General features: G+C 42.5%; 1 protein-coding gene across 5 annotated transcripts in view; it reads left to right on the top strand.

Annotated features, from left to right (window-relative positions):
* Positions 1-25528, top strand: part of NKIRAS1 (NFKB inhibitor interacting Ras like 1) — a 32118-nt gene that overhangs the window by 1259 nt on the left and 5331 nt on the right. For 2 of the 5 annotated variants that reach the window (XM_002759656.7, XM_035277886.3), the window contains exons 2-3: positions 7004-7114; positions 19520-19761. In XM_002759656.7, the coding sequence (XP_002759702.1) occupies positions 7021-7114; positions 19520-19761 (336 nt within the window). In that variant the 5' untranslated portion in view covers positions 7004-7020. Of the gene's footprint in view, positions 1-7003; positions 7115-15704; positions 15819-16157; positions 16274-19519; positions 19762-25528 lie in introns of those variants that run through there. The other 3 variants (XM_078354404.1, XM_078354403.1, XM_054246886.2) reach the window with 3 other exon arrangements.

The raw sequence follows: 25528 nt of genomic DNA, 5'->3' as shown, positions 1-25528 counted from the left end.
GGAAAAGTGCCAAGACTGGAGCGTGCAGATTAATAAGAGGAACAGCAGGGAAGCTGTGTCGCAGGAAAACACGAAGTGTAGAGGAAAGTGGGAAATTACGTCAGAGCGGTGAAGTTTCTTGCATGGACTTTGGATTTCATTGGAAGATTTTGAGCAGAAGGATGACTTCATACGGCTTGCATTTTAAAAAGATAATTTGGATTGCTCCTTTTGATGCTAAAAGGAAAGAAAAAAATGGAAGCAGAGAAACTGCTTAGGAGATTGTGTTAGTCTTCCATTGCTGCTGTAAGAAATTGCAGAAACTTTGTTGGTTCATAACAACACAAATTTACCGTCTAAATAAGTCTAAGTCTGTAGATCAGACTAGGTCTGTAAATCAAGGTAGTAGTAGGGCTCTGTTCCTTCTGGAAGTACTAGGGGAGAATACATGTATTTCCTTGGCTTTCCCACCTTATGAAGCCTGCCTGAATTTCTTGGCTCCTGACTGCTTCCTTCATCTTCAGAGCCAGCAGAAGAGCATCTTCAAATCACACCCTCTGCCCTCTCTAGCACTCCTGTGTCTCTCTTGTAAAGACACTTGTGATTACAGTGGGCGCACCTGGATAATTCAGACTCTTCATTTGGAAGTTCTTAATCACACCTGTGAAATTTTTGCATTAGTATGTAAAGTAACGTATTCACAGGTTTGGGAGATTACGACGTCTTTGAGAGACCAGGTGAGAGAACTTGGTGCCTCACTGGGCCCACTTCAGTAGTGATAAAAATGGTAAGCAGTGCAGCCCTGTATGTATTTCAGAGGTTAGGATGACACACTAAAAAGTTGAATGAGCTATTCTAGGCACACTGCCTATGGGGGTAGTCCTGCAAAATAAAATATAATGAAAAATAAAACTTGGATGGATCATTTGGAAAAACGATTCTGGCAGTGTGAATAATCATTGCTGATTTATCAATCAGGTTTGCAGTTTTGTTTCTCAATTTGTAGTTGCTCAGTTAGCAGTTTTACAAGATTTGGATTTGTGTTTCCAATGGATTTTGAGATTCCAGAGGACAAGGGTTGATTTGCGTTTTTGCCCCTGATGCCTGGCATGATGGTAGGCCCTCAGTAAATGTTTGGTAAATGAAAGAATGGTAAGCTAGAATCTGCGTATTACATGTTATTTTGTGCAATATTGTGTGCAAAACCTGTTGAATATATGGATAAGTAAGAGTATTCCACTCCATATGTAATGTTGACATAAGTAAGTACACAGTGTAGGTGGCTTCCCCACATGACAGTGTTTTTAGAGATTTGTAACATCTCTCCTATGATGTTAACTGTTTTGGTATTTATGTTTTTCTGGTTGCATCAGAGAGTTGTGTTTTACTTATAAAAATAGAATGACGCCCTTACATAGAGGAACAGAAGCACTAACAGTTCTGGGGAGCTGTTTCTGATGGCTGTTCAGAGAGGATGTTGACAAAGCATTTCACAGGAGTGGTTGAGGCCACATATTCTCTGTTTTTCTTTCTTTCTTTTTTTTTTTTTTTTTTGCCTCAAGTTGGAGAGAGGAAATTGTATTTATTGTCTAGCAAGGTTGTTGATTGGCCTGGAAAGTAAAGCAGTATGTATTTAAGACTGCTCTTGCCTATTAAGCACATTCTCTTAGTAATTTACATCAGATGAGGTTTAATAGTTCACAGATGGAATGTTTTTGCCCCGTTTCTGAGGGTAGGGATGTGGCAAGTAGCTGTAACTACTGCTTTTTGTGTTCACCTCAGTGTTGATGTATTCTGTGGATAAGCAGTTTCTAATATCATAGTGTCACAGTGTTGAAAGAAGCCTAAAGGTCATCCATGTACTGCAGAGCCTTTCAAATTCTTGAAACCTAGATTTAATTAAGAGGCTTGATTACCCCAGGATCGGTTCACGTGATTCAGTACCCATTCAGGGTTCTGCAGACGACCACCTTTTTATATTTCGCAGGAAGTGGTGCACATTTATTGTGTTTGGGAATTAGAAAATAATTGTAAATGCTTAAAGACCCACACTTTTAGTAGTTTTTATTTGAAAATGTGAAAATAAGCATGAGAATCACTTATTTGTAATGTGAGTTCCTGCCATAGTTATCATATACAGAAAATAAAGTATTTTTGTGTGTCTGTCATTCAAAATGTTTATTATTATTTTTTAAGATGGGGTTTCACCATGATGGCCAGGCTGGTCTTGAACTCCTGACCTCAGGTGATCCACCTCGGCCTCCCAAAGTGCTAGGATTACAGGCGTGAGCCACTGTGCCCAGCCGTTTATTATTTTTTAAAGAATTCTTACTTTGTAATTGATGGTAACAAGTCACTAATCTGCTTTATGTAGTATTGTTTCCTATTTGGAAGGCAACCAGGAACCTAGACTATTTCAGCCATGCTTTGATTAATCACACTTATCTTTTCATCTTTGTTTTCTTTTTGATAGTGTAAAAGATTATTACTGAAGTCTGTTCTGTCTCTTCCCTTTCTTTCCAAAAAATTATTGAAATCCTTAGCTAGTGTTTTGAGCTACCTTTATTCAGTTACTTTTACTGTTTGCTCATGATGAAGACTTCTTTGGTGATATCAAAATGAACTCCCCAATTAACTCATATACACACAATACAAAACAATATGTAATTTTTAGCAAACCTTGTCTGTTAATCCTATTAACCAGTGAACAAAGTAGAATTGTAGTGTACTACTTTTAAAGCAGATATAGTAAAATTACTTCCAAAGGTACTTTGGAAAACTTAATTTCTGAATTTCTCAGGTTTCTATTGGTGTCAGATTTTTCCAGTTTGCTATAGGCCCCAGCGCTCATAGTTGCCTCTTTTTTACAGAGGGTCTGTTGCTGTTGATCATTGGGCATTTTTTTCCTTAGAGCTACCTGTTTCACTCAGCTGCAGTATGTTGCTGACCTCTTGAGTTTATATATATATATATATATAAAAATTCAAAGAGACAGAGAGTCCTGATGTGGTGCCTGGGCCAGTCTCAAACTCCTGGCTCCAGCAGTCCACCCACCTTGGCCTTCCAAAGTGTAGAGATTACAGATGTGATCCACTGCACCCAGCCTCTGTTTTTGAGTGTTTTGAAGATTGGCATAATGTGTGGATTAAGGTGCATTTTTTCAATTGAGCAGGAAAGGAAGAGTAGTAAAAACTGATATTTAGAAATTCCACTGAGGGTAAGATATTTTCAGAGAAATAGAAATAACAATATAAAAATTAGGATTTAGATTCCACAGCAGCCTTTTCTGACAGAATCGTGCTGTGCTGTCATTTTTCCCACCCTCTAGGAGATTTATTTCTTTTTCAGACTCTTCTCATGTGCCTACATGGCAGTTTCCTTTAAATTTTAACTATTATTTTTAAAAAATCGTTTTAAGGAAAGATTCAGTGGTATCATAACTTATAAAGAAATCACAGTAGGCAGAGAGGAGAGTCCTTTGATAAATGAAGTGACATTAAATTAATCATAAATTCACAGGTATCTGTAGAAAACCTTTTAAAATAGGCTGTTGATGCAGACGTAGGAAATATCATATCATAGATGAGCAATGTCACATAATGCTCTGCACTTATAAATAAAGGCTGAGAATTTTTCTATTGTGGTTAGGTTGAAAATATATAAAGAAAAGAAAGTCCCCTAAGAGAAGTGATTCTCATGGAAGCCAGTGGTAAAAATACTCTTAGAAGATTTAGAATCTGAAGTATGCCACCCATGAAATAATGGTTGTATCACATAAGTGATGGCTAGTTGTCTGTTGGTAAAGTGCAGTGTACTACTTTGAAAATAAATGCTGTGTATTACTGTGCTACAAAAATGGCAGTGGGAAATTTTTTATGAGATTAGTGTGGTGGGTGATTTGGGTCATTAAAAAATTACAGACAGAAAATACAGTAGAGAAGACTTGAGGAAATTTATTTGTGGTGTAATGTTTCCAGTGTTGGTAAAAACAAAACAAAACAAAACAGTATTACTGTGCAACACACATGCATGCAAATGTCACTATTAGACTATCACCATTAAGATGTATTCTATACTTTGGGAGGCTGAGGCAGGTGGATCACTTGAGGTTAGGAGTTTGAGACCAGCCTGGCCAACGTGGTGAAACCCCATCTCTACTAAAAATACAAATATTAGCCAGGTATGGTGGTATGCACCTGTAGTCTCAGCTGCTTGGGAGGCTGAGGCAGGAGAATCGCTTGAACTCAGGAGTTGGAGGTTGTAGTAAGCCAAGACTGCGCCACTGCACTCCAGCCTGGACAACTATATATATATATGTATTTTTTTCTTCTTCTTCTTTTTGAGACAGAGTTTTGCTTTTGTTACCCAGGCTGGAGTGCAATGGCCCGATCTCAGCTCACTGCAACCTCCGCCTCCTGGGTGCAGGCAATTCTCCTGCCTCAGCCTCCTGAGTAGCTGGGATTACAGGCACGCGCCGCCACGCTCAGCTAATTTTTTGTATTTTTAGTAGAGACGGGGTTTCACCATGTTGACCAGGATGGTCTCGATCTCTTGACCTCGTGATCCACCTGCCTCAGCCTCCCAAAGTGCTGGGATTACAGGCTTGAGCCACTGCGCCCGGCCATATTTTTTTTTTTTTTTTCTGTAGCTGATGTGGTGAGCAGAAGAGGATCTCTTGAACCCAAGAGTTGTAGGTGGTATTGTATTGTTATTATACCTGTGAATAGCCTCCAGCCTGGGCAACATAGCCAAACCTCGTCTCTAAAAAAAAAAAATGTGCATTCTGTGTTGGGTTTTTGTTCTCACAGTCCAGTGAGCACATGAGTGCAGAAAGATACCCAGCATTCCTTTTGTCAGAATGCTTATTTAAAACCTTTTTTTCCTTGAGATGGAGTTTCACTTGTTGCCCAGGCTGGAGTGCAGTGGTACCATCTCAGCTCACTGCAGCCTCTGCCTCAACAGGTTCAAGCGATTCTCCTGCCTCAGCCTCCCGAATAAAGATTATTACAGGCGCCCACCACCACACTAGCTAATGTCTTGTACTTTTAATAGAGACAGGGTTTCACCATGTTGGCCAGACTGGTCTTAAACTCCTGACCTCAAATATTCTGCCCACCTCAGCCTCCCAAACTGCTGGGATTACAGCCATGAGCCATCACGCTGGGCCATGAACTTTCTTGTTAGAGTTCTTTTTTTATTATATTTTATTTTTTATTTTGAGACGGAGTTTCATTTTTGTTCCCCAAGTTGGAGTGCACTGGCATGATCTCAGCTCACTGCAACCTCCACCTCCCAGTTCAAGCGATTCTCTTGCCTCAGCCTCCCGAGTAGCTGAGATTAGAGGCGCCTGCCACTACACCTGCTATTTTTTGTATTTTTAGTAGAAATGGGGTTTCATCATGTTGGCCAGGCTGGTCTCAAACTTCTGACCACAGGTGATCCACCCACCTTGGCCTCCCAAAGTGCTGAGATTACATGCGTTAGCCACCATGCTTGGCGTTAGAGTTGTTTTTGACTGCAAGGAGTTGTGGTGTCCCTTTTAGCCTGGTTTATAACATGTTCATTTCTAAGTAAGCAGAGAATTGGGAGAAATAAGGAGGTAGTGGGAGATGGCAAACAGCAATGTAGAAATTTGAATTCTTTGTCAAATTATTCTGTTGTATTTAAAGATCCCTTTTTACTTTCTGCCTTGACTTCTGGTACCTTGCGTTCTGGAAAGCAGCCTTGAGGAAAATTGAAGGAAATGTCGCCTAACCTTGTTCTTTCTTAGTTATAAGTTGAGAGGCTAGGAGAGATTAATTTTCCTTTTCTTTCCAGTTTCAAGTGCGTGGGCAGTTTTTCTAGTGTTGTCTGTTCTTCCTCAAAAAGAAGTGTGACTAAGAAAGCCCACGTGACAGCCAGGTGCAGTAGGTCATACCTGTGATTGCAGCGCTTTAGGAGGCCAAGGCAGGTGGATCACTTGAGGTCAGGGGTGAGACCATCCTGGCCAACACAGTGAAACACCGTCTCCACTAAAAATATAAAAATTTAGCTGGGCATAGTGTCGGGTGCCTGTAATCCCAGCTACTTGGGAGACTGAGGCAGGAGAATTGCTTGCATTCGGGAAGTGGAGGTTGCAGTGAGCTGAGATCTTGCAACTGCACTTCAGCCTGAGTGACAGAGCTAGACTCTGTTTCAAAAAAAAAAAAAAAAAGCTCACGTGACTACCAAAATCCAGTTTCTTCCTCTCCTGAGAAAAGACTGACATAAACTAATTAATATTTGTTTAAAACATCATGCCCATTCTCTAAAAATTTTATCTTCATGCCTCCTTAAATTTTTACTTAAATGTTTATTTTTCTAGGTAAACATTGATGAGTAGGGAGTCTTTTTCGAGGATTTAAGAGTCTGTTGGATTCCTGTAGGCTTAATCAGTATTGAAATATTCTTAATATAAAATGTATTTATTCTTTTTGAACAAAGATGTATTCATATCCATGTAATCTTTTCCTTCCTTTCTTTTTTTTTTTTTTGACAGCATTTTGCTCTTTCATCCTGGCTAGAGCGAAGTGCAATCTCAGCTCACTGCAACCTCCACCTCCTGGGTTCAAGCAATTCTCCTGCCTCAGCTTATTGAGGAGCTGGGATTATAGGTTCATGTCACCACACCCAGCTAATTTTTATATTTTTAGTAGAGAAGGGGTTTTACCATGTTGGCCAGGCCAGTCCCGAACTTTTGACTTCAGATGATCCACATGCCTGGCCTCCCAAAGTGCTGGGATTACAGGTGTGAGTTTACCCGGCCTTTATTATTATATTTATCTACATTGTCTCTGTGACATATATAAGAAACTGATAATGCTTATTGCTCTAAGGGAGCAAATGGGAGACTGGGGAATGGGATTTGGAAGGCTGTACGTTATTCTATATCTCCTTTTCTATATTTGAAAATTTCCCCTGTGCATGTGTTACATATTAAATTGAAATATTGAAAGAAAAGGAATAGGTTGATTTCAACAGTATGCGATTTCTGTTCTCCCCACAGTGATATCCTGAGAGAAGATGGGAAAGGGCTGCAAGGTTGTGGTTTGTGGATTGTTATCTGTGGGGAAAACTGCAATTTTGGAGCAGCTCCTTTATGGAAATCATACTATTGGTAAGCTTGTGTTCCTTTGGTTTGTCTCTAAGTTCTGGGAGCTGTCAGAGGTCTTTTGTTGGTCATGGTATACTAAAAATGGTTGATGGTATACCAAAATGGTTTTGGTCCCCAGAGGGACCAAAAGATATTAAGAGGGAAGAAAAGAGGAGGGAAAAAGTCTTGATATTATTGAAATTGAAGAGTGCCTGCTGTAAGTTATGACAGGTAAGAAAAGAAATGGTCAGTGGCTTGGATAAAAGGCAGAAGAACATGAAAATAAAAAAAGCAAAGAAATGGCCAGTATGGGTATATATTCCTTTGTATATATGCGGTTTCCTGTGTATTTACATAATGAATGGTGGTGTATGAATCATAGAATCACTGATTTAAGAAAACATGACTTTCCACTGGGCATGGTGGCTCAGGCCTGTAATCCCAGCACTTTGGGAGGCCTTGGCAGGCGGATCACCTGAGGTCAGGAATTCAAGACCAGCCTGGCCAACATGGTGAAACCCCATCTCTACTAAAAATACAAACATTAGCTAGGCATGGTAGCAGGTGCCTATAATTCTGCTACTTGGGAGGCTGAGGCAAGAGAATTGCTTGAACCTGGGAGGCCGAGGTTGCAGAGAACCAAGATAGTGTCACTGCACTCCAGCCTGGGCTATAGAGCGAGACTCCGTCTCCAATTAAAAAAACAAAATTGGTCAGGCGCGGTGGCTCATGCCTGTAATCCCAGCACTTTGGGAGGCCGAGGTGGGTGGATCACGAGGTCAAGAGATCGAGACCATCCTGGTCAACATGGTGAAACCCTGTCTCTACTAAAAATACAAAAAATTAGCTGGGCATGGTGGTGCGTGCCTGTAATCCCAGCTACTCAGGAGGCTGAGGCAGGAGAATTGCCTGAACCCAGGAGGTGGAGGTTGCGGTGAGCCGAGATTGTGCCATTGCACTCCAGCCTGGGTAACAAGAGCGAAACTCCGTCTCAGGAAAAAAAAAAAACAAAAAACTGTAGCCTGGGCACGGTGGCTCACGCCTGTAATCCTGACACTTTGGGCGGTGGAGGCTGGTGGCTCACGAGGTCAAGAGATAGAGACCATCCTGGCCGACATGGTGAAACCCCGTCTCTGCTAAAAATATGAAAAATTAGCCAGGCATGGTGATGCGTGCTTGTAGTCCCAGCTACTTGGGAGGCTGAGGCAGGAGAATCACTTGAACCTGGGAGGCGGAAGTTGCAGTGAGCCAAGATTACAACATTGTACTCCAGCCTGGGTGACAGAGTGAGACTCCATCTCAAAAAAAAAAAAAAAAAAAAAAATGAACATGACTTTCCAGTGCTGCTGTATATAGGTTTTTAAAAATAGAAGAAACAGCCATTTGGTGAGTATGACTTAATTTTGTAAATTGGGCTAGCTCATTCATTTATTCATTCACTGAGTCAAATAATTATTAGTTAATATTTGCTATTTGATGCTTGTGATCAGGCCTTGGGTTATGGAGGTGAGACAGCATCTCTGGAGGTCATGGTTCAGTAAGGAAGATAGATATTTCTGGTTAGAAGGAAATGATGTTTGTGTTAGATAAGTAAATAGAGATCGTCAGAGCATTTATTTCTGGCAAGTAACTTAAAGCACATTTCTGTTTTTCTGAGATAGAGTCTTACTCTGTCTCAGGCTTGAGTACAGTGGTGCAGTCCCGGCTCACTGCAACCTCCGCCTCCCAGGTTCAACTGATTCTCCTGCCTCAGCCTCCCGAGTAGCTGGGACTACAGGTATGTGCCACCATGCCTGGCTAATTACTTTTTGATTTTTTTTTTTTTTTAGGAGAGAGGGAGTTTCACCATGTTGGCCAAGCTGGTCTTGAACCCCTGACCTCAAGTGATCCGTCTGCTTCAGCCTCCCAAAGTGCTGGAATTAGAGGCATAACCCACCACCCCTGGCCCACATTTGTTTTTTGTTAACCATTTTGATGAGCTCTGCTTCTCTTTTAGCTTTCTAAAGTAATATTTAATGATTGTGGTTAAATTCATATTTAGTGTTTATTATGATACCTATGTCAGTAGTTCTCAAATTTTTTGGTTTCAGAATCCTTTTGCCCTGTGAAAACTTACTGAGGACCCCAAATAGTTTTTGTTTATGTGGGCTATATCTTTCAACATTTACCGTATTAGAAATTAAAACTGTGGCCAGGTGTGGTAGTTTACACTTTTTTTTTTTTTTTTTTTTTTTTTTTTGTTGAGATGGAGTCTCGTTCTGTAGCCCGGGCTGGAGTGCAGTGGTGCAGTCTCAGCTCACTGCTACCTCTGCCTCCCAGGTCCCGGTTCAAGTAGTTCTCCTACCCCAGCCTCCCAAGTAGCTGGGATTACAGGCATGAGCCACCATGCCTAGCTAATCTTTGTATTTTTCAGTAGAGACGGGGTTTCACCATGTTGGCCAGTCTGGTCATGAACTCCTGACCTTGTGATCTGCCTGCCTCGGCCTCCCACAGTGCTGGGATTACAGGCGTCAGTCACCACACCCGGCCAGTAGCTCACACTTTGGTAATCTCAGCAGTTTGGGAGGCTGAGGTGGGAAGATCACTTGGGCTCAGGAGTTTGAGACTAGCCTGAGACCTCATTTCCAGTAAAAACAAAAGACAGAAATTAGCCAGGTGGGCATAGTGGCACGTGCCTGTGGTCCCAGTTACTTGAAATGCTGGGGTGGAGAATCACATGGGAGGTTGAGGCTGCAGTGAGCCATGATCGTACCACTGCACTCCAGCTTAGACTCCCTGTCTCAGAAAAAAAAAAAAGGAAAATGGGGACATTTGTAAACTACTTATTTTTTTCTAAATGATGCTAATAAACTCAAATTCCAAAATAACTTTATGAAAAAAATTATGTTTTCAAAATAGTGGGAGGGCTGACATTGATTTACTTTTTTTTTTGAGACACAGTCTCACTCTGTCGCCCAGGCTGGAGTGCAGTGTTGTCATCTCAGCTCACTGCAACCTCCGCCTCCGGGGTTCAAGCAGTTGTCCTGCCTCAGCCTGCTGAGTAGCTGGGACTACAGGCACATGCCACAATGCCCTGCTAATTTTTTTTTTGTATTTTACTAGAGATGTTGTTTCACCATATTGTCTAGGCTGGTCTCAAACTCCTGAGCTCAGACAATCTGCCCACTTCGGCCTCCCAAAGTGGTGGAATTACAGGCATGAGCCACTGCGCCCAGCCAGTGCTTTACATTTTAGAAAATCCTTCTGATGTCCAACTTAATATAAGGCAATTATCATATCTATTAATACTTGCCTTTGTAATCTATTGTGATGTGGTGTTTTAGTTGAAATATATGAAGAAGGCCAGGAGCAGTGGCTCATGTCTGTAATCTCAGCACTTTAGGAGGCTGAGGTGGGCAGATCATCTGAGGTTGGGAATTCGAGACCAGCCTGAACAACGTGGAGAAACTCCGTTTCTACTAAAAATACAAAAAGTTAGCTGGGCGTGGTGGCGCGTACCTGTAATCTCAGCTATTCAGGAGGCTGAGGCAGGAGAATCACTTGAACCTGGGAGGCAGAGTCTGCAGTGAGCTGAGATCGAGCCATTGCATACCAGCCTGGGCAACAAGAGCAAAACTCTGTCTCAAAAAAAAAAAAAAAAAAGAAATATATGAAGAAAATCTAGCCTCACACAGATGTGTAGTTAGAAAAGGTAGGAGGAATACTTTAATAGCCTTTTCAGATAATTATGGATATTTTTCTTTGGTATTTAACACTCAACAAGTGATGGTTATTTAAAAGTTATTTCAACCATTTTGGAAGACAGTGTGGCGATTCCTCAAGGACCTAGAAATAGAAATTCCATTTAACCCAGCAATCCCATTACTGGGTATATATCCAGAGGATTATAAATCGTTCTACTATAAGGACGCATGCACACGAATGTTCATTGCAGCACTGTTTACAATAGCAAAGACCTGGAACCAACCCAAATGCCCATTAATGATAGACTGGACAGGGAAAATGTGGCACATATACACCATGGAATACTATGCAGCCATCAAAAACAATGAGTTCGTGTCCTTTGTAGGGACATGGATGAACCTGGAGACCATCATTCTCAGCAAACTGACACAGAACAGAAAATGAAATACCGCATGTTCTCACTTATAGGCGGGTATTGGACAATGAGAACACGTGGACACAGGGAGGGGAGCACTACACACTGGGGTCTGTTGGGGGGAATAGGGGAGGGACAGCGGGGGGTGGGGAGTTGGGGAGAAGTGCCAGATATAGGCGAAGGGGAGGAAGGCAGCAAATCACACTGCCACGTGTGTACCTATGCAACTATCTTGCATGTTCTTCACATGTACCCCAAAACCTAAAATGCATTAAAAAAAAAAGCAAAAATATATATATAAAAACAAAGTCAAGCAAAACAAAAATAAATAAAAGTTATTTCAGTGTAGAATCTGTAATCGTATTCATGAACGTTTTGTACTCTGCTACATTAAAATCTCATTGATTGATCCTGCACTTTAAATGGGTCTTTTACCCAAGCGTAGTTTTTTAGCATCGTGAATTGGTCATTTGGAAAATTTTGGTCTTTCATATCGCTTCTGTTAATAACACTACCAATTTCATCAGATTTGGGAAGCTATCAAGTTCATGATGATGGATACAATTCTCATTTTTGCTTGAAAGCTCAAATTTTATTGACAACAAATACTGTTACCATAGTTATTTTCCTTGATATAGACTTCCTTTATTTTTGAGAAAATGTTTGTCAAATATCATAAATACATAGTTTTCCTGTCATTCCTTCTTTTTAAAAATGACAGCTAGTTCAGCTTGCAGTTCAAAACACACGAGATTTTCCTAGAGACAGTTGCCATAATTGTATACAGAAATGCTTTATGCATAGTTCCCATTTAATCCCATAGAATATTGAAAAGATACATACTCAGGGCTTGAGATTTAATAAAATTCATTATTTTTGTTGCTTCATTAAGGACATTCTTAAGTAAAACTGGGTTTGTTTTTTTTTTTTTTGAGACGGAGTTTCACTCTTGTTACCCAGGCTGGAGCGCAATGGCGCGATCTCAGCTCACCGCAACCTCCGCCTCCTGGGTTCAGGCAATTCTCCTGCCTCAGCCTCCTGAGTAGCTGGGACTACAGGCACGCGCCACCATGCCCAGCTAATTTTTTGTATTTTTAGTAGAGACGGGGTTTCACCATGTTGACCAGGATGGTCTCGATCTCTTGACCTCGTGATCCACCCGCCTCGGCCTCCCAAAGTGCTGGGATTACAGGCGTGAGCCACCGCGCCTGGCCAAAACTGGCTTTTTCTTTTTTAACCACAAGCACAAGATGGTGAAGAATCTAATGGCAACTATATCCTTAGTACCATTGACTTGATTTGCACTAAGGTATGGGCAGTTTTACCCGTCATTACTTTTGCACCATCAGTACAAATGTCAACACAGTGGAAAAGACAGGCCTTAGTATTATTATGAATACAGTTTTGCCCATGTGGATCCCCTGAAAGGAGACCTCACGAGATCTCAGACCAAGTTGGAGAGCTGCTGGCATATGTAAATATAGTACAGTTGACCCTTAAACAGTGCAGGGGTAAGAGGTGCTAACGCCTCCCCCAGTCAGTCAAAAATCTGCATATAATTTTTGACTCCACAGAAATTTACTAACAGTTTACTGTTGACCAGAAGCCTTAAAGCTGATAATAAAAACAGTTGATTACCATGTTTTTGTATGTTGTGTGTATTTATACTGTACTCTTTTTTTTTTTTGAGATTGAGTTTCGCTCTTGTTACCCAGGCTGGAGTACAATGGTGCGATCTCGGCTCACTGCAACCTCCGCCTCCTGGGTTCAGGCAATTCTCCTGCCTCAGCCTCCTGAGTAGCTGGGATTCCAGGCATGCGCCACCACGCCCAGCTAATTTTTGTATTTTTAGTAGAGACGGGATTTCACCGTGTTGACCAGGATGGTCTCGATCTCCGGACCTCGTGATCCACCTGCCTCAGCCTCCCAAAGTGCTGGGATTACAGGCATGAGCCACCACGCCCGGCTACTATACTCTTAAAGTAAGAGATAAAATGTTATTAAAATCATAAGAAGCTGGGCGAGGTTCCAGTTACTATTCAGTAACTGGAAGTGGTGCATAAAGGTCTTCATCCTCATGGTTTTTATGTTGAATAGACTAAGGAGGAGGAGGAGAAGGATTGGTCTTGCTGCGTCAGGGGTGGCAGAGGAGGAAGAACATTACAGGCATGAGCCACCATGCCCAGCTACTATACTCTTAAAGAGATAAAATGTTATTAAAATCATACCTATAATCCCAGCACTTTGGGAGGCTGAAGTGGATGGAACACTTGAAGTCAGGAGTTCAAGACCAGCCTGGCCAACATGGTGAAACCCCATCTCTACTAAAAATAAAAAAATTAGCTGGGTATCGTGGCACATGCCTGTAATCCCAGCTCCTTGGGAGGCTGAGACAGGAGAATCGCTTGAGCCCAGGAGGTGGAGGTTGTAGTGAGCTGAGATTGTAACACTGGGAGACAAAGCAAGACTTGCTCTCAAAGAAAAAAAAAACACACACACACACACATAAGAGAATATCTATGTACTATTCAGTAACTGGAAGTGGTGCATTGTAAAGGTCTTCATCCTCATGGTTTTTATGTTGAATAGACTGAGGAGGAGGAGGAGAAGGATTGGTCTTGCTGCGTCAGGGGTGGCAGAGGAGGAAGAACATTCACATATCATGTGAAGTTCAAACCTCCGTTAAGGGTCAGCTGTGTTCTCAGCTCAACAGTATAGTATACTGATTGTTTTGTTTTGTTTTGTTTTCATGGAGGCTCATGTTTACTTTGTCATTTCTTTAGTTTTGTTTATACCTTTTGCTAATTGTATTTTTTTCTTGGCTAGGTTCTTCAAGGAGCTCTGTGTTCTCTTACCTACTGTGCCACCGTCATCATAGAACCTCCCCTTTGTTTCCTCCCTGTTTTTTTTTTTTTTTCTCAAGATGGGGCCTTGCTGTGTCACCCAGGCTGGAGTGCAGTGGTGTGATCTCAGCTCATTGCAACCTCTGCCTCCCAGGTTCAAGCAATTCTCCTGCCTCAGTCTCGCAAGTAGCTGGGATTACAGGCATGCGCCACCACTCCCAGCTATTTTTAGTAGAAATTGGTTTCACCATGTTGTCCACGCTGGTCTTGAGCTCCTGGCCTCCAGCGATCCGCCCACCTCGGCCTCCCAAAGTGCTGAGATTACAGGTGTGAGCCACTGTTCCCAGCTTCTCCCTGGTTTTGATTTCCTGTTGCCTCCATCTCTTGTCACCTTCCTTTGGTTTATGTCTTGTTTTTTTCTTGATGGAGCACATTTTCTAGTACTTTTCTGGAGTTGAGCAGGTTGTAGAGTGGAGCAGAGCATCCAGTGATGATGGCCTTCAAAATGCCCTCTGCCTGGCACATAGTTGTGACCCTGGGGTTTCCAAATTGAGATATTTAGTCATTGTGCTTGGGATTTCCTTTACTTCATATCTGTGTTAGGTTCTGTTTCTTCCTCTTTCTATGGTTACATTGCTAATTTTTTTTTTTTTTTTTTTTTTTTTTTTTTTTTTTTGAGATGGAGTCTCACTCTGTTGCTTGGGCTGGAGTGCAGTGGTGTGATCTTGGCTCACTGCAACCTCTGCCTCCCAGATTCAAGCAATTTTCCTGTCTCAGCCTCCCGAGTAGCTGGGACTACAGGCGCCCGCCACTACGCCCAGCTAATTTTTTGCATTTTTAGTAGAGATGGGGTTTCACCGTGTTGGCCAGACTGGTCTCGAACTCCTGACCTCAGGTAATCCGCTCACCTTGGCCTCCCAAAGTGCTGGGATTACAGGTGTGATCCTGTGGAGGGTCTCCTCAAATACTTTTTTTTTTTTTCTCAAATACTTTTATGAAAAAATATACATGATACATGTTTTGAGGCTTTGCATGTTTGAAACTGTCTTTATTTTACACTAACGTTTGAATTGTAATTTTGATGGGTTTAGAACTCCAGGTCAAAAATAATATCCTTTCAGAATTTTGAAAGCATTGCATATATGGTTTAATCAATAATTATAAGACAAACCTTGACAAAATCTCCACATGGATCAAAAAGTGCAGCGTTGAGGACATGCCAGTGGCTCCCTGCGTTCCTCTCTCTAGTGGTAGCTCAGTCCTTCCCTTGATTTGGTTAATCATTCTCTTTAATTGCCACATATGTATGTATCACTAAATGGTATAGTTTATTTTTGCCTTATGGGTTTTATATGAATTAAATTCATCCATGTCTGGCTTCTTTCACTCAACATTATATTTGTAAGGTACATCAGGCCAGGCATAGTGGCTGACCACTGGAATCCTAACACTTTGGGAGGCTGAAGTGGGAAGATCACTTGAGTCCAAGAGTTTGAGACCAGCCTGGGAAGCATTAGGAGACCCCATCTCTATTTGGGCAAAAAAAAAAAAAAAATCAGATTCATCCATTTTGCTGTAGCTCTGGTTGTTTTACTTTTCATTGCTGTACCATTCTACTGTATAAAACTACCACTATCTCTTCTGTCTTGATGAACATTTGGGTTATTTTTAGTTTGGAGCCATTGGAAATAATGCTACTCTGGAACATTACTGTACATGTATCCTGGCTATTACGTGATAAATTCTGGGATGTATATCTAGGAATGAAATTGCTGAGTCATAGAAGGTATGTCTCTAACTTTACCAGCTTCTATTGTCTTCTCGTGCTACTTTGAATCTGGGAGCCATTACGATTCTCAGTGCTTTGTCTGTGGAAGCTTTTCTAGGCTCTCTTCTTTGTTCCCTGTTGCTATTGTTTGAAGGAAGTCCCTTCCAAACTTCACATTGAAACTTAATTCTCATTGCAACAGTGTTAAGCAGTGTGGCCTATAAGAAGTGATTAAGTCATGAGAGCTCCACTCTTCACCTTCTGACGACTAATCTCTCATGAAAGATTAGCATCCTTATAAAAGGGCTTGAGGTTGAAGGGAGTGCTCTCTTGCCCTCTGTCTCTCCTGCCATGCAGCATTTGACCCCTCCCAAGGACGCAGCAACAAGGCTCCATCTTGCAGTGGAGACTGGGCTGTAACAAGACACCAGACCAACTGGCACCTTTATCTTGGACTTCCAGCCTCCAGAACTGTGAGAGAGAAATTTTCTGTTTATAAGTTCCAGTCTGTGGTATTTTGTTATAGGAGCACAAATAAACTAAGACACCAGTGTTCTGAAATTTCAATGATGTGTCACGTAATTGATTTTTTTTTTTTAAATGATGGAGTCTTACTCTGTTGCCCAGGTTGGAGTACGGTGGCACGATCTCAGCTTACTTCAACCTCCGCCTCCTGGGTTCAGGCAATTCTCCCACCTCAGCCTCCTGAGTTGCTACAATTCAGGCGTCTGTCAACATCCCCAGCTAATTTTTGTATTTTTAGTAGAGATGGGGTTTGACTATGTTGCCCAGGATGGTCTCAAACTCCTGACCTCAGGTGATCTGCCAGCCTTGGCCCCCCAAAGTGCTGGTATTACAGGCATGAGCCACCACGCCTGGCCAATCTGTTTTCACTTACTGTGGTGGACACTTAAAGGGCCCCTTCTACATGGAAATGCATATTCTTCAGTTTTGAATTATTTTGTTGTTGTTTTCTTTCCTCTGTGTTCTCTGCTCTTTTTTTCTGGAACTCTCTCTTTGGATGCTGGACCTTCTGAACTAGTCCTTGAATTTTCTGTTCATAGTTAAAAATGAATACCTAGGGCCAGTGCGTTGGCTTACGCCTGTAATCCCAGCACTTTGGGAGGCTGAGGCAGGCAGATACCTTGAGCTCACAAGTTTGAGACCAGCTTGGGCAACATGGTGAAACCCCTCTGTACAAAAATATACAAGAATTAGTGGGGCTTGGTGGTGCACACCCGTAGTCCCACCTACTTGGGGGACTGAGGTGGGAGGATCACTTGACTCCAGGAAGTCGAGGCTGCAGTGAGCTGAGATTGCCCCACTGAACTCTAACCTAGATGACAAAATGAGACCCTGTCTCAAAAATAAACAGTGAAGACTTAAAAAGCCAATTAGAGGCTGGGCACGGTGGCTCACACCTGTAATCCCAGCACTTTGGGAGGCCGAGGTGGGCAGATCACAAGGTCGAGAGATCGAGACCATCCTGGCCAACATGGTGAAACCCCATCTCTACTAAAAATACAAAAATTAGCTGGGCGTGGTGGCACACGCCTGTGGTCCCAGCTATTCGGGAGGCTGAGGTGGAAGAATAGCTTGAACCCAGGAGGCAGAGGTTACAGTGAGCTGAGATTGCACCACTGCACTCCAGCCTGACGTCAGAGCAAGACCGCTGTCTCAAGGAGGGAAAAAAAAGCCAATTGGAAGGTCTAAGCATCTGGTTAGGGTTCATGACTTGGATCTTCACTAAGGTGATCTGGCAGGGGCATTTGCTGGGGAACCCTAGATGTTAGTATATTTAGGATTGTTTCCTTTTCCATTGGCCAGATTCTCCAGATTCCTCTGGATGGGAATAAAGACCTGGCTGCCAGTGTTTTGGGAGCAGAAAGGGAGAGCTGGAGGACTTCAGCATTCAGTCTGTGTGTGTGCAGGCATGTCACTTAATTGCCCTGCTTTCACTGTGGAACTCATAACCCTTATCCCACCATCCAGACAACCTCTATTCAACCCTCTCCAGAGATTGCACCCTTAGGCCTTCCCTTGGTGTGCGAGATGGGGAGTTGCCCAGCAACATGGAATGGGAGAGGAGATCTAGAGAACTAGTGGAAGACTCATGACTTCATTTGATCTTTACAGGACCAAAATATCAAAAGGTCTGAGCTTTAGACCCCCTTTTGGAGAGGCAGGTGGGGGTGGGATAACTGGACTGGTTTTTTGGTAGATAAAACATCACATGACAAAACGTTTGGTAGTTTTTGCTTTTAAATTAATTTGTAATCAAAACCCAATAAGTTTGTGTCTTAATAGATAACCTTTAATTACCTTAAGGCTTAATTTATGACAGGATGACACAGACACATATATACATAATCAAATTTATGAATTTTACCTTTCTAAACATACATTCCTTATGAGTTATGTTGATGAAAGTAAATTTTTGGTTTCTCATGATCTCATCTGTGTATCATCATGTGATTATTCCTTGTAACCTAATACTTATGGAGATTTTATGTAATCTAATGCTCATGGCCATTTCCTGTAGGGCACCTGGAACAAATCATTCTACACTATTTAGGTTGTTTAGGAAAACTGTAACTAGAGTTTTCTAAAAACTATAACGTATGATTGGGGGTATAGGATGTTACCCATGTGATTTTACTTCTGGATGTATCTCATATTTATTCATTTTAATTATAATTTTTTTTTTTGAGATGAATCTCTCTGTGTTGCCCAAACTGGAGTACGGTGGCATGATCTCAGCTCACTGCAACCTCCACCTCCCAAATTCAAGCAATTCTCCCTGCCTCAACCTCCTGAGTAGCTGGGATTACAGGTGCCTACTACCATGCCTGGCGAACTTTTCTATTTTTAGCAGAAATGGGGTTTTGCCATGTTGGCCAGGCTTATCTCAAACTCCTGACCTCAGGTGATTTACCTACCTAGGCCTTCCAATGTACTGGGATTACAGGTGTGAGCCTTTAAGCCTGGCTTCATATTTAAATATGAAGGTGGTTACTGGGACTATACCTTACCTGTCTTATCAGATGTCTCTCTACTGCGTATTAAAATTCAGAGAGTTAACCTTTTCCCTTTAATTCCTTTATCAAAAAGGGCTTTTTGAATATTTGCTATGTACACAGAATGGTTCCTTTCACTCAGTAAACTTAGAGACTAGTTGAAGAGACAAACTTGCACAAATGTAACAAAGTGATAAATGCATTTTTAAAAGATCATAAGAAGGGAATTTTTGTTTTTATACAGAATAAATATATTTAAAAATAATTTTGTGTAGGCCAGGTGCAGTGCCTCACACCTGTGATCCCAGCACTTTTGGAGGCCAAAGTGGGTGGATTGCTTGAGCCCAGGAGTTTGAGACCAGCCTGGGCAACATGGTGAAACCCCATCTCTACAAAAAATACAAAAATTAGCTGGGCATGGTGGCACCTGTAGTTCCAGCTAGGAGGGACTACTTGGGAGGCTGAGGTGGGAGGATCCCTTGAGCCCAGGAGTTGGAGGTTGCAGTGAGCTAAGATCAAGCCACTGTACTTCAGCCTGGGCAACAGAGCAGGACCCTGTTTAAAAAAAAAAAAAAAAAAGTAAGATGTGATTATTATATGTGGTAAATAGGAAACCTAGAAAGCCAGTTTCTGAAGGACAAGAAAATACTGAGCAACTGACACGGCTTAGCCAAAAAGAGTAATTTCATTTCTTAATCCCAGGAATGGAAGATTGTGAAACAATGGAAGATGTATACATGGCTTCAGTAGAAACAGATCGAGGAGTAAAAGAACAGTTACATCTTTATGACACCAGAGGTCTACAGGAAGGCGTGGAGCTGCCAAAACATTATTTTTCATTTGCTGATGGCTTTGTTCTTGTGTACAGTGTGAATAACCTTGAATCCTTTCAAAGAGTGGAGCTTCTGAAGAAAGAAATCGATAAGTTCAAAGACAAAAAAGAGGCAAGTGGATGTGTTAAAAATGCCACATGTTAATTACACCATGTAAATTATAGCACAGACTTTGGGTAGTTTATTTTCAGATCATTACATTCTTAATGTCTGTAAAACCTTTACAATTTTTTTTCTTTTGAGATGAAGTCTTGCTCTGTCGCTCAGGCAGGAGTGCAGAGTGCAATGGTGTGATCTTGGCTCACTGCAACCTTTGCCTCCCAGGTTCAAGTGATTCTCCTTCCTCAGCCTCCCAAGAACCTGGGATTACAGGCGTTTGCAACCATGCCCAGCTAATTTTGGTATTTTTAGTGAGGACAGGGTATCACCATGTTGGCCAGGCTGGTTTCAAACTCCTGACCTCAAGTGCTCTGCTGGCTTCAGCCTTCCAAAGTGCTGGGATTACAGGCAGGAGCCACTGTGCCCAGTCTATAATTTTTTTCTTAATCCAAGAAATACAGGACTGACTGAATTTAGTCAGGACCAGAATTTGGCTGTCTGCCTTTTGCTTGTTACCATGTACAAGTTGCATTTTAATGACTTCTTATCTCAATTACTACATAACTCATTTTATGATGTTTGGGATTGCTATTTCCTTGTGCTTTTTATTATCTCCTTGGGTACATAGGATTCTTGTCTTCAGCCTTACACACAAAAAAAAGAAACCTAATAATTATTGGATTCTACCCATATACCCCTTAAACATAAGACTCTTATGCCGTACAATGGTCTGTAAACATTTAGATTACCTGGCCCATGCCTATCCTTTTCATCTTGTCTTTGTCATCTATCCATCTCTCACTATACTCCAGTGACACTGACACTGGTCTGCTTTCTGTTTTTTTCAACATGGTAGTTTTGTTCTCCTATTAAGCTTTCTCAATTGCTTGTTTCCATGCCTGGAACTCTCTTATCTCAGCTCTTTCTCCAGATCCTCACATGGCAGACTCTTCATTGTCTAGGGAACCAGATAATATACTGGGTAACAATACTGGCTGGATGGTAGGAAAAAACCAAACAACAACAAAAAGTACCGGCTAGATGTTCTTAACCTAGATTTTTATATATTTTTGTTAAGCTTTTTATTTTGAGACAATTATGGAGTCACATGCGATTTTAAGAAGCAGCACAGAGATCCCTTACCCAGTTTGCCCCAGACCTACCATCTTGAAAATTCTGATACATTATAACCAGCATTTGTGTAGATTCAGCCAAGATACAGAACATTTCCATCACCACAAAGTTCCCTCATGTTACCCTTTTATAGCTGCCCCACTTCCCTCCCATCTTCACCCCCACCTTAACCTTTGGTAACCACTAATCTGGTCTCCATTTCTATAATTGTGTCATTTCAAGAGTGTTATAGAAATCAGTGGTCCCCAACATTTTTGGCACCAGGGACGGGTTTTGTGGATGACAGTTTTTCCACAGATGGAGTGGGGGTGGTTTGGGGATGAAACTGTTCCTCCTCAGATCATCAGGCATTAGATTCTCAAAAGGAGCATGCATCCTGGATCCCTCACATGCACAGTTCACAAGTAGATTCTCAAGCTCCTGTGAGAATGTCATGCTGCTGCTGATCTGGCAGGAGGCGGAGCTCAGGCGGTAATGCTCGCTTGCTTGCTGCTCACCTCCTGCCGTGCAGCCTGGTTTCTAACAGGCGCTGGACCCGTACCAGCGCATGACGTAGGGGCTGGGGACCCCTGATTTAAAAGCATACAATATGTAAAAATCTTTTGGGATTGGCTTTTTTCACTCACATGATCCTCTGGAGAGTCGTCCAAATCACCACGGGTATCGGTAGTTGATTTTTTTCTTGCTGAGTAGTGTTCCATGGTTGTACCAAACTCTCTTTAACCATTTACTTGTGGTAGGACTTCTGGGTTATTGATATTTAGAATATTAATTTACTTTGTGACTAGATACAGTATTCACAAATCTCAGTCTTTATTTATTTTCTTCTGTGGACCTGTGGAGGCCGTAGAAAAGATCTAAGAAGGCATGAAAGCTCCTCTACCCCCTATTTCCCATCTTTCTGACCTAAAGAGGCAAGGCAAATGCTGTAATTATTTACCTAGGTATCCTCCAGAGACCCTTCTTTGCCCCACAAAAATTGAAAGGTCAGTGAACACTCATGTACTAGATACGTAACTCTTGGCTTTTCTCCTCAGCTTTTCTGCTTCAATTTCCTTATCTCTAAAATGAGAATAATAGTACCTTCCTCACATGCTTCAATCCCCCCATAGTTATATTACTTCAGTGAATGCTTGTTGAGCAACTGCTATGTGCCACGCGTTGTTCTAGGTTCAGGGAATGCGGTAGAGAACAAAACAGTCCATATCCCCATAAAGCTTCCATTTTGGGAATGGGAGAGACGGTAAATAAATATATTTAATACATTACAAAGAGAGATGCTATTTGGAAAAGCAGAATGGGGAATGAGGGTGCTATTTTCTTTTCTTTTTTTTTTTTTTTGAGACGGAGTTTTGCTCTTGTTACCCAGGCTGGAGTGCAATGGCGCGATCTCGGCTCACCGCAACCTCCGCCTCCTGGGTTCAGGCAATTCTCCTGCCTCAGCCTCCTGAGTAGCTGGGATTACAGGCACGCACCACCATGCCCAGTTAATGTTTTGCATTTTTAGTAGAGACGGGGTTTCACCATGTTGACCAGGATGGTCTCGATCTCTTGACCTCATGATCCACCCGCCTCGGCCTCCCAAAGTGCTGGGATTACAGGCGTGAGCCACCGCGCCCAGCCTGAGAGTGCTATTTTCTGTAGAGTGACTTCAGCAGATAATTGAAGGAAGTGAAGAAGGAGGGAGCAAAGCTGATGTCTGGAGGGAAGAGTGCTCCAGGTAGAGGGAGGAGCTGGTGCCAAGGATCTGAGGTTGGAATTTGCTTGCCATGTTCAGGAAATTGCAGTGAAGCCAGAGTGGGCTAGGAGGTGTTGTAGGTGATGAGGGCACTTTGCCTTTCACTTTTAGTGAGATCAGAAGGCACTGGTTTGGGGCAAAGGAATGACGTATGACTTCAGTTATTTATTTTCATGTTTGGTTTTAAAAAATTGAACAGGTAATGTTTGCACATGGTTCAAAAATGAAAATCCTATATGAAAAGAACTGTTCCTTCTGCCACCAAGATCCTGTACGTCAAGCATGCTTTTTAAAATATTTCACCCCTTTACTAGTTTTGGGGCAGTTGTCCAGAGTTTCTTTATATAAATACAAGTGAATAGGAGTATACATTAAAAAATATTTTTCTCCTTTTTTTTCCCCCTTATTTCAGACATAGTCTCACTCTGTTGCCCAGACTGGAGAGCTATGGCATGATCATAGCTCGTTGCAGCCTAGAACTCCTGGGCTCTGGTAACCTCCTGCCTCAGTCTCCTGAGTAGCTGGGACTACAGGCGTGCATCACCATGCTTGCCTAATTTTTTTTTTTGGTAGAGACAAGGTCCTGCTATGTTGCCCAGGCTGGTCTCCAACTCCTGAATTCAAGTGATCCTCCTGCCTTGGCCTCCCAAAGTGCTGGGATTACGAGTGTGAGCCACTGTGCCTAGCCTTTTTCCCCTTTCTAACACGAGGTAGCATACTATCTTGTACCTTCTATTTTTCATGTAACATATCTTGGAGTTATTTCCATATCAGTACCCAGATTTTTCTTTTTTTTTTTTTTTTTTTGAGAGTCTTGATCTGTCGCCAGGTGCCAGGCTGGAGTGCAGTGGCACAATCTCTACTCACTGCAACCTCTGCCTCCTGGTTTCAAGCAATTCTCCTGCCTCAGCCTCCCGAGTAGCTGGGATTACAGGCGTGTGCCACCACACCCAGCTAATTTTTGTATTTTTAGTAGAGATGGGGTTTCACCATGTTGGCCAGGATGGTCTCGATCTCTTGACCTTGTGATCTGCCCACCTCGGCTTCCCAAAGTGCTGGGATTACAGGCATGAGCCACTGTGCCTGGCCTTCTTTCTTTTTTTTAATTGTAGAGACAGCGTCTTGTTATGTTCAGGCTGGTCTAGAACTGCTGGTCTCAAACCATCCTCCTTCCTCAGCCTCGCACACTGTTGGGATTACAGGTTTGAGCCACTACACCTACTCCCTATTTTTTTCCCCTGGTAACTGATGTATAATATTCATTGTGTGGCTATAGATGTATCATCCCTTTTTTTTTTTTTTTGAGATGGAGTCTTGCAACTGTTGCCCAGGCTGGAGTGCCATGGCATAATCTCCAATCACAGCAACCTCCACCTCCTGGGTTCAAGCGATTCTCCTTCCTCAGCTTCCTGAGTCACTGGGAGTACAGGTGCTCACCACAATGCCTGGCTAATTTTTGTATTTTTAATACATAACGGGGTTTCACCATGTTGGCCAGGCTGGTCTTGAACTTCTGACCTCAGGTGATCCACCCACCTCGGCCTCCCAAAGTGCTAGGGTTACAGGCATGAGCCACCGTGCCTGACCGTTTATTTAGGTAACACTGTGTTTGTATGCTAGTGGAGGAAAACTGATGATGAGGGGACTAAGTGCTGGAGTGACATCCTTGTCCAGGTACAGGATGGGTTTCAAGGCAGAGCTAATGGCCTTGGAAGATGGTAGGTTTTAGATGTGGTGGTAGCATGGGGAAATTCTCTTCTAACTGCATATCTTACTGAAACAATATGGTCATCAGCTGACAGGAAAGTGGGGAAGAAAGAGGAGATACTGGAAATTGTATGAGAGGTCTCATTACAGAGTAAATGGATAAAATGTAATACCTTTGCCCGAGAACACCAGTTCATTTGAGATCAGTGGTATGATCTGGGCCCGCAGGGTTGTATGTTTTTCTCCAGCTATTCAGCTAAATGGTGTAGGCACCAAGTCTGGTTAACAGTTAACAAAGGAGGGGTTTTGCCAGGTGAATATGGTGGGATAACGGGGGCAAGGGAGTGAATAAAACTAGCTTAAGCTGGGTAAGGAGGAATGAAGGACGTGAGTAGGAGAGAAGGACAGTGATGAAGGTAGTAGAGCCAGTGGGTTGTATGTCCTTGTGGTGTTTAGAATTCTTGCACTGGGGGCATCAGGCATGACTGGGAAGGCAAGAGTCAGAGTGGGATGCCTGGAATTGAAATCATAGAGAGCACTTACAATGTCAAGGTGTAGGCTGGGTGTGGTGGTTCACACACACCTGTAATCCCAGCACTTTGAGGATCTGAGGCAGGAGGACTGCTTGAAGCAAGGAGGTTGAGATCAGCTCGAGCAACAAAGTAAGGCCCCATGTCTAAAATTAAAGAAATAGCTGGGCATGGTGGCGCACACCTGTTGTCCCAGATGCTTGGTGGGCTGAGGAGGAGGATTAGGATTGCTTGAGCCCAGCTCAAGGTTGCAACCAGCTATGATCAGGCCATTGCACTCCAGGTTACTGGAAGCAGCATCTGCATGGCTAGTGAAGTCACTAAGAATTATGACCAGAGTAACCTCGAGGGCGGGATGACCATGAGCTAGGTCTGTGAGGAGCTGGGGGATGGGCCTGGGGTTAGTAGGTATAACAAGACTGATAGCATCAGCCTTCTGCAGGGGTTTTAGGGAAGGACACCATTGGAGGCAGCAGTGAGGGACAAGGAGGACATCTTACCCTGACCTTGTGGTGGTGGTAGGAGGGGAGTGACAGGGGAAACAGGGCTGCAAGGCAACTAGGAAAGAAGGTGAAGGGAACATTCAAAGCAGAGGTGGAGGACGCAGTGGGGTAGTCTTGCTGAATTCTGAGGGGTAAAGTGAATGAGTTTCTGCAGTTGGGAGGAGAGG

This window comes from Callithrix jacchus, chromosome 17 (assembly GCF_049354715.1).
Source record: "Callithrix jacchus isolate 240 chromosome 17, calJac240_pri, whole genome shotgun sequence".
NCBI classification, from domain to species: domain Eukaryota; kingdom Metazoa; phylum Chordata; class Mammalia; order Primates; family Cebidae; genus Callithrix; species Callithrix jacchus.
This window is presented reverse-complemented; position numbering and strand designations above follow the sequence as displayed.